This window comes from Polyodon spathula, chromosome 18 (assembly GCF_017654505.1).
Source record: "Polyodon spathula isolate WHYD16114869_AA chromosome 18, ASM1765450v1, whole genome shotgun sequence".
In the NCBI taxonomy this organism is placed as follows: Eukaryota; Metazoa; Chordata; class Actinopteri; order Acipenseriformes; family Polyodontidae; genus Polyodon; species Polyodon spathula.
In genome coordinates this window covers 24,656,939-24,666,603 of record NC_054551.1, presented here as the reverse complement: position 1 = coordinate 24,666,603, position 9,665 = coordinate 24,656,939, and the positions used below count along the sequence as shown (strand labels likewise).

The window sequence follows — 9,665 nt, the reverse complement described above, 5'->3', positions numbered from 1 at the left end:
CCATGCTGACAGTGACAGATTTACAATTTAAAATATTATTCTAGGAACAAAACACAAAGTTTTAAATTCTGTTTTCTTATGAGCCATTACAGATATTGCACTTGATTTATAACCTCACGTTTTTCTTTCTGAAAAAGTAATATGCACAGTAGAATGCACAGAGAACTAAGATACAGGAAACTATACTAGCTTCATAATGAGGCTTATATAGTTTAAAAACTTTACCTGCACCTTTCTCATTGATCTCAGGTGTGGATTCTCCAGTATTCCTTTCACATAGGTTTCCAGGCAGGTGCTGTATCAATCTGTTTTCATCAATGTATCAAACTGGTAATTTATACACACCTATGATGCAAATCCCAACCAACACTATAGCATGCATGTCATTAGCTTGAGTTGACAATGTGTTGGGATCATATTAGGACCTAGGATGATGTATGTATTTTGTTTGTGATATGTTAGACAAAGTTAATAATGTAAGACAAGCCCAATATTTAGATGCAATAGACAAAATATTTTATTAGAGTTTGGATTGCACTGTTACAGTTTATAACAATCACATTCCTAGAAATAACTTGAGAAACTGAATGACATCTGATGTGAGGAAATGTGAGGAAAGTTTATTTGAGACAAACTGAGGTCATTTATCTTCATCTTAAGAACCAGAAATTAGAAGCAACTGTCTAAAATAAAAATGTTTGGGTGGCCACCTTGTGGGTATGTCAGTACGATCTGCTGTCTAAACATCAGCATTGAAACTGATATGCAACAGGGAGGTGCAGCTTTTATATATCGCCTTCCAACCTCAGTTGTATAATAGACTCTATGGTAGTCTCAAGAGGATATTATATTTTCATTTACACATAAATCAGTGATGTGAGGGACAGCATTTTTACACAAAAGTGTGTACTATATGTTGCTGGTGTTTTTTTGTTTTTTTTTAGTATTAAAGGCTGAACAGCACATGTGCGGGGACACTGCCATGGTCATTAACGAACTGCTAGTATTACTAGAATCATTGTTTATGAAGAAATAAAAACACACCCTGTTTAAGTCTTACTACAAACTTCTCACATTTCCCCTGGAGATTTACTTCTTGTTACTTGGTTACATTGTTCTTAAGCATACATATTTGAAATCATTTAGAAATCCAGTGGTAATAACCTTGCATACATCAGTGTAAATGAAAAATAAAACATTCTCTAAACCCAAACCAAGGCAATTTACAGACTGGTTCAATGGTGGTCAGAATACTTTATTACAGCAGTGGAAAACAGATCTAATTTTTTGGCATGGTTCATTGCTTGGTATTTGCTTGCCATCTTCAGCATTAGTAAACCATGTTTCTGGGAAGCTATTGTGTTTCTTTACCTCTATGTTGTTGCAAACTAGGGACTGTGAAGCCAATCATTTAAGTATATTTCTATATAAACATTTTTTAAGAGACAGGTGATTAGGAAGTTGCCTAATATCGTTCATCAGGATGCACTTGATTTCATTTCAGGTTGAGATTCTCTAAATAAAGAAAAATAAAAAATAACACAGCAATAGAAACAGGCTGTAAGACAACACCAATGATATCATCTTCTAATTGAATGTACTGTTGTAATCAAATCTTAGTATCTTCTAAACACTGTGTGTACAATGTCTATGCATATACAGTACCTATTCATACCTTGTAAACTGCCAATAAGGCAGAGTGATCAAATAATAAACCAGGAAATACACCAACCAGCCACTAGAGGCTAGAGGTTTGCATTGTTCAGAACATTCCCAAATTAATCTGTAGGGCTATCTGATAACATGTCTCTCTCGTAACACATTTGTAGGGAATAGTGCACATTTGTAATGTGCATGTGCATGTGCATTTTATAGTTTACAATGTTGATTTTTAGGCTATGAGGAAACATGCAGTAGCTGGCGGTATACTAGAATACTGCCCATGCATTTCAGGCTGTTTGATAGTAGATCTGGTGGAATCTGTATTTAAATCAAAGGGATTCCTGAAGATGAAAAGGTGTAATGGTACTACTGCAGACTGATGACAAGTGAATGACGAATGATAGTAGCTGCTGACAGAGTCAAATTTCAACAGACGATGCTGGCAAAGGTAACATGTTTTCTATGCGTGCAAGAACTTTAAACATGTTTAAGGTATTTTTTGTGCTATAAGGCTTTGTATATGTTCAGTTATTTAAGTCTCCAAGAATTCAAATACACATTCATGTTTTATTGTTGCTGTAATGCATGCAGTAAAAATTATTAAAAACATCCATTAAAAAATATTCATCGCATGTCACACCAAGGCACAAGTGAAAATGAAAAAAAAAACAAAAAACTTTGACATACCTTTCGCTATTCCACACTTCTTTTTCCTCGATATATAACTAAAAAAGGAGATTGAAAAGACACATATTGAAATTAAACAACAGACAGTATGTGGTAAAATAAAACTGAGCATAACTAAATATAACACTGATCACAATTTTAACAATACTTTACTATTCTTTATCTCACCACCATTCAATCATTCACATTATTAACAATACAATCTATTTTTTAATCAATCAATCAAAACTATATTTTCCATCCAGATCTGTATTTACATTGCTTCATGTTCATTAAATAAATGAAACACATTTTTATATCAATACATGATTCAACACTGTAATTCACTTACCTATTCCAACATTGCTTCCAGAACAGGATACTGTAATATAACATAATGTGTCATTAAAAAATACATAGAATATATATTTGTAGGTTATAAATATAGGTTTATAAATTGTCTGCTTTATTTCAAACACCAGTGCTATTCAGCACTGAACAAAACCATTCATCAATGCTTACAGGCAAACAAATGACATAATCAGAATGTGAATAAATGTATAGCAATGCTGACAGAGATTTAGAAATCCATCATTTTGTAGGTCAGTAGGATCAGGAAAGGGGTCAGTATTTAGCAAAACGTATGAAAATCACTGAGATAATGGCTGTCTGCGCTGTGATCAAAACTGGAAGAGCACTGGCAGAACTTCAGGAAGCCTGGCTGCTATCTACAGGGAAATTCAGTTCCTGTTTTCTAGTTGCTAAACTGTACCTTCCAAGGTTGGAAGGAAAAATAGAAATATATGAACCTGGAGCAGCTGGCAAGCAAAGCTACAGAGCAGTGTGTACCTGAATATATTTTTCTCGGGCAGAATGTCACTTTGGATCCATTACTGGACATGGGTGACACAACGACAGTGTAGACATCCCCACAGGAGACCTCACTGATGTCACAGGAACTGGACCCTGGGGAGGGGCTGCAGGTGTAGTTGGCACTGGACCCATACAGATCTGCAGTGTAATTGTTGGAGATGCCGGTTGCACGCCAGTATACTCTGATTGCATTGTTAGCCAGTCTGTACAGCTTCACATTGGATGGACAGCAGGCACCTGTGAGAGAGTATATAGTTATGTATATAGTTGACCTAACAGTACAAAATGTAAAATAAATAAACATGATAAAATTAATATTACTCCATGCCTAAATAACTGATGCTGTGTACATGTTTTACTGAAATGCTAAGTTAGATAATACAAATCAATAAATCCAACAAACTGTATTAGTTTGCACATGAAATTTTAACACAAAGACATGTCATTGTTATGCTGCAGCTCATAGTCTTTGTGTATTAACTTTACACAAAATATAATGACAAAAAAGATGTTTTCCATACTGGAGGAGTATCCTTGGTACATGCACTCTGAAGTAAGGCCAGTGTCACTGATAGACTGCAAGGACACAGTGTAGTTGGTCCCACAGGTGATGCATCCTAGCAAGCAGTGGGACTGCATGGTGCGGCACTTGGCCTCTCCTCGGAGGGACACCAGCTTGGTTGTGTATGACTGAGCCCCTCGTCCGACCGACCAGCTCATGTTGGTCATGGCCTGTGTCACCTGAGTGACCGTCAGATTCTGAGGGCAGCAGGGAGCTGTGAGAAAGACAAGGGTATTTCAGCTGCTAGAATAGACATGCTGGAGCAGTGAACATTATAAGAGTTCATATGCATACAGTGAATGGCATACAGAGTTTTCAGTCAGACAGTACAACTACACCATGGGTTTTTAACTCTGTCACAGTAACCTATTTGTTCAGTGTCACAAAATAATTGAAAAGCCGCTACATGAGCCATGAAAAAAAAAAAAATATTTGAGATGGCTAGTTTTGTAACTTTTTTGTAACTATTCCATTATTCTGTTGACAAAGTCACATATTATTCTAAAAAGGAGGCGTGACGAGAAGAATATTCATCATATTACTGTTACTACCTGTCTCCAGTGGCACGGTGTAGCTCGGCAAGCTCTCTCCATCAGGACTGGTGGCAATGGCACTAACATAGAAGGTGGCGCCACAGGACAGATTGCTGACTACAACCCAGAAGTTCCCAGAGCTTCTGAGGGTCCTAGACTGCGACTCCAGACCCACCCCCCCACGAATCGACACAGTGTAATTGGCTAACTTGTTGTCTGAGCTCCAAGAGACATTAAACGAGAACGGAGTCACATTTGTCACCTTGATCTGTGGACTGCAGGGAGCTGAAAGAAAGAAACAAAGCAATAATTGTTAGCCAATATATGTATTGGTTATCTGCACTACAAAATTACAGTATTGATGTCTGGGGTTTTTCCAGAGTTGAACTTGATTATGACAAATTGCAACACCAAATTATTTGAATAAAGACTTGGTGGGTCCTGGGTATCCATGATCTAATGACTCATTGACTGATTCATTGATTTAATTTTCATGCCTTGCTCATGTAAGACGGCTCATACAATTCATGGACAATCAACTAGGAGACTGGAAGTCTTTACCACTGTCTTCAATGTAGTACAGAAGGTAATAAAACCCACCAGTTGTTATGTAATGTGGCACACAGGAGGTGTTGCAGCCACTGATCTCACTGCAGGAGGAGACGATCACGCTGTATCTGGTGTTGCATTTTAATGCAGACAGAGCACAGACAGTGGCTGTATCATTGCAGCGAATCACACTGGTCCCGTCGCCTGCTATGATCTCATACACTTCAGCCCCACGGGCTGGAGACCAGGTGATCTCCAGAGTGTCACTGGACACAAAGGCTGGCTTGATGTCCACCGGACAGCATGGCGCTATAAAAACAAAATATTATCATTTGGAAAACATGGTGCAAACTATTAAAAAAAACAAAAACAAAACACTTTCTCTTCTGCTGTATTAAATCAAAAATCTAATTTTAGACAGTGCTTGTTTATTTATTATGCTGAATTGTGGGTTGTTTTTGTGATGCCCTTCTGTCCACAAACTCAGTTTGAATCCAGAACATTGCACTGCACCACCTATGCCCCTAAAATCTCAGTAACATGTAAACATCATTTCCAAATACAGTGGGCACCAACTTTATGGTCAACATGTTTACTAGTGACTTACCAGTAGTGTAGTTTAAAACACTTCCTAAAGGGCTCTGTCCAGCTGTGTTATAGGCAAAGACAGTGGTGAAATATGTAAAGCCACACTGAAACTGGTAATTGCATCTGCTTAGCGAGGTGTTACAGAACACCTCCAAGCCATCGTCTCTTTTCACATAGACTATGTAGTATTCTCCGAGGGGTACTGTGGACCAGGACACTGTCAGGTTGCCAGGATTGACCTCTTCTATTGTAATGCCTTGTGGGGCACAGGGAACTGGAAATCAAAACAGCAATTAGAACTCATGCATTTTTATTACATTACATAAAACAGTTTCATTTTCTACAGGCAGTAAGGGGTTAACCAGTGAATAAACTTTACTTGTGTTCATTTCTAGGATATAATTTTAATTGGTACTTAAACTGATGATACAGTTATTTATGTTTTGAAATGAAATTCCTTTCTTAATCAAGTAATACATGTATGATAACTTGCTCAGCCTGCAGGATCAGAAGCTATGCTATAGTGCAATAGTGTTTTTCGATGAATGTGCTTTATGGATTTCAGCATGATGACCTCATTATGTTGCATCATTTGTATACTAAGGATGTGAGCTTGAATATACCTGTTAGGAAATTAGCAGGAATGGAGGGGGAGCTAGGACCTGCTTTATTGCTGGCTACCACAATGACAGAGTAGTTATTTCCACACTCCAGAGGAGAGATGGAACAGGAGGAGAACACCGAGGTGCAGTTCAGGCTACTGGACCCCAGAACGGTGTAAATATCAGCTCCCTCCACCAAAGACCAAGACACATCTACACCCGTGGACCGGCTGATCATGGCCAGCTCGACTGAGCTTGGAACTGCAGGTCCTGAATAATGACAAATGGAAAAAAAACTTAATGGGCTTTGGGCAAAGGAACTGACGAATATCATTAAACAATACTGCATTTTATCATCAGGGCCATATTCATAAAAGTAAAACATGAAGCATATTCTTAAAACACATGCTAACTCTTTTTTGTGGCCCCAGCTGGAAGGGATATAATTATCAAACCTTGATAACATGTTTTCTTTAAACTAAATGTACAATTCAAAATAAAACATTTTAACAGTGAAATATCAGTGCTCTTCTCAGAAGCAGGCTTAGCCCTTACTTGTAATCTGAGTGACTGAGAAGTCATCTCCCGGAGTGTGGTTGGAGTCCCAAGCATTGGCTTTTATGCTGTAGGTGATCCCAGAATCCAGTCCAGAGAAGGTCATGGTGGTTTGAGAGGTGTTTACTTTCAGCCGACTGCCTACTCCATCGGCCCTCATGAGCGAAAGCGTGTACTCAACGGCCATGTACACTGGCACCCAGGTCACCACAATGGAGTCATTGCTGGGGGAACTGGAGGAGAGTACTGGTGCGGCCAGAACTGTGGACAATGCAGAAACGATTAATGATAGAAATGAATTTTAATGATCTAAATCAGCAACCGTATATATTAAGCCAATGCCAAAGAAACACTTTTATCCAGGGGAAATACTGTATGGGATCATGTAGGTGTATCATACACTGTAAGACTACTTGTAATGCATTTTTCAATAAATGCAGCTAGTGCAAAGTAATTGCTAGGCATCAGAAAGAATCAGATACCACTTTCTTTTAGGTACTTTTTACTCATACATACCAAGCACCAGTTCTCATGACCTCCTTACCTTCACACTGTGTGATGCATAAAGTTCAGGGTGGATACAATTACTTGTCATACATAAAACAGCCTGAGGTACCAACTGATATCAAAGAAGTAAAATAATACTTGAAGAGGAGGATACTGTTTGTGACAGGCATGGTGACAGGGGGTGTTGGTAGCGCAGTGATTCGGAGAACATACCCATTGTCCCACATTACCACAGCATTTACTGTGCCTTGACCAGATTTACTAAGCTCTTGCTCCAATTTCTTGTTGGGATAGTGAAAATTAATTAAAAGATGTGTCTATATACAGAATGTGTGAGCAGGAATATTTCACAAAAGGTCCCTGTTTTCATGTATGGCACTGAGACCTTGTGCAGTTATATTATACTGTGCTGAATCTTGGCTTCCGTTTTTCAGATGATGATACCTGTCTTTGCTTTCTTGGGCAGTGAGGGCTGGCTTCTTCCTCCTGCATTGACAGACATGAGGCTGATCATGTACTGAGTAGCAGGATTCAGGTTCCTGATTGTTCCTGGAGAGCCAGTGACTGTGGTTTCAATGATGGATTTCCCATCTTCAGCTCTCAGAGTATAGCCGGTGGCCCCAGGAACAGCTGTCCATTCCACAGTGATGCTGCTACTCTGCTTTGAGTACGCCTGGTCAATGCTTGGCACATCAGGAGCTACAAGATAAACAAATGAGTGAAACATATGTTAATTTGGTTTTGTGTTACCCCGCACAGTTCATTGAAATAATACAGCATACATAGTGTATAGGACGCTGTTGCCTATATGCTAATAAAGGCCTTTTTAAAAGGCTTAATGTAGGAAATACTCAAGCATATTTAAAATTGACATGTTGTGTTGACAGGCCATCTTACAGTAATATTTAAAGACTCTCCTTGTGACTTGATTGCTATATCTATCTATACAGGTTGGATGGTTGGATGATAGGATTACACATTGTTCCACAGTTGCTGTACAACTTTGATGTTACAGTAGAAATGTAACTCTTTCCGGTCATTGCATATCTTTACCTGTGGGTTGCTCAATCTCCGAGCTTGCCAGCACGTTGCCAAGGTTGTCCATAGCTTCCACTTTCACAGTGTAGATGGTAGTAGGGGTCAGGGAGACAATGGACCCAATGATTGTAGCCCCATTAAACTGAACAAACATTGGAGTCCCTGGAATGGTTTTAGGAGTCGCGGTGACCTTGACTGAGTGAATTCCTGGAACCCTGGTCCATCGTACTGAAATGCTTTTTGATGTCACCGTGTACAGCGATACAGAAAATCCTGAAATAATACACATAAAACAAACATTATAGTAGTACCAGACAATTGTGTATTTAATAAAGTAGTACCAGACAATTGTGTATTTAATAAAGCAACAATTGTATAAAGTATTGCAAAAAAAGAACAGAGGAACAATTATTTTGTTATAATTAATGAGCAACGGGCTATGATAATTATAAAAGGCATCACAGGTATTTTAATTTCATGGAAACTCAGTTCTAGCCAACTGTAGGCTGCACTTACAGTTGTGAAGTATACAATATGCTATAATCATTATTTTACAAACATCATAAGGTTGGCAATTTAATTACTGAATAACATTTATAGAAAACAAACAAACAAACAAAAAAAAACCCTACAGAAGTTTCCTTTTGTTTACCTTTGTTGGTGGCAGCAATCTGTAAAATAAGAACATTACCTTTGGTTTGTTATCTAAATACATTTTTTCCAAACAAATAACAAGACATCGATAATCATTTAAAAGCAACATTTTAATTCAAGTTATAGAAAAGATTTTTGTTTACACTAATTGTAAAACGCCAGTACATTCACATTCTACGATTAAAGAACATCAAAAAGGTAAGATGTAAAAACTCAGAGCTGAGATGTCTTACAGTCTGCATAGATCATGTTTCTGTTTCATTTTTCCCTCAATGAATTTGTCTGTTTATGCAGAAGGCAAAATTCAAAGTCGCTGACAGGCGTTTGAAAGAGCCTGTGTTCTAATTCAGAATCCTTTTCTTTTATCTGAATAGCTTACATTTACAGTACCATACATTGACAAACTGTTCCCAGTGAAATCTTTCTGTTTGTTTGTTTTTAAATATAGTTAGACAAAGTCCACATTTTAAATTGTTAGTATAGCTACTATTTAAAAAAAAATGCGTGAACATATTTATTATTTAATATTAGGATTGCTTCTTACCTCAGCCATGCATATGATTATGAAACCAATAATCATACACGGTGCTAATCTGCTTGTTCCCATTCTTCAATATAATTTCTTCTTTTTGTCAACGACTATAAATGCCTACTGATGAAGTTGTTGTTTCTTGCTTTAAATCTTTCTATTTAAACTGCTTATAATGATTGGGTTTTTACCTTGAATCACGTTTTGTTACCTGTACAGACCTTTTCTTGCTCACTGTTTGTTGAAATAAATACTTAGGTCTTGTCCCGCCTCCTTAGATTTGACTGACCTATCAGTGTCTTCCTATGGGGAAGGGTGCAGTTTTAGGGCGTGCCTCTGTTAAGAAA

General features: G+C 37.9%; 1 protein-coding gene across 1 annotated transcript; it reads right to left on the bottom strand.

Annotated features, from left to right (window-relative positions):
• Positions 1 to 493: 493 nt before the first annotated feature.
• Positions 494 to 9,547, bottom strand: LOC121294139 (fibronectin type III domain-containing protein 7-like). The gene is made up of 14 exons (XM_041217728.1): positions 9,334 to 9,547; positions 8,788 to 8,806; positions 8,151 to 8,408; positions 7,542 to 7,796; positions 6,591 to 6,851; positions 6,057 to 6,305; positions 5,453 to 5,707; positions 4,897 to 5,154; positions 4,315 to 4,581; positions 3,723 to 3,977; positions 3,178 to 3,438; positions 2,681 to 2,710; positions 2,350 to 2,387; positions 494 to 1,515 (listed from the first exon to the last, which is right to left on the bottom strand). The coding sequence occupies exons 1-13, from the start codon at positions 9,394 to 9,396 to the stop codon at positions 2,356 to 2,358; spliced, it is 2,463 nt and encodes an 820-aa protein (XP_041073662.1). The 5' UTR covers positions 9,397 to 9,547; the 3' UTR covers positions 494 to 1,515; positions 2,350 to 2,355.
• Between the last annotated feature and the right edge of the window lie 118 nt (positions 9,548 to 9,665).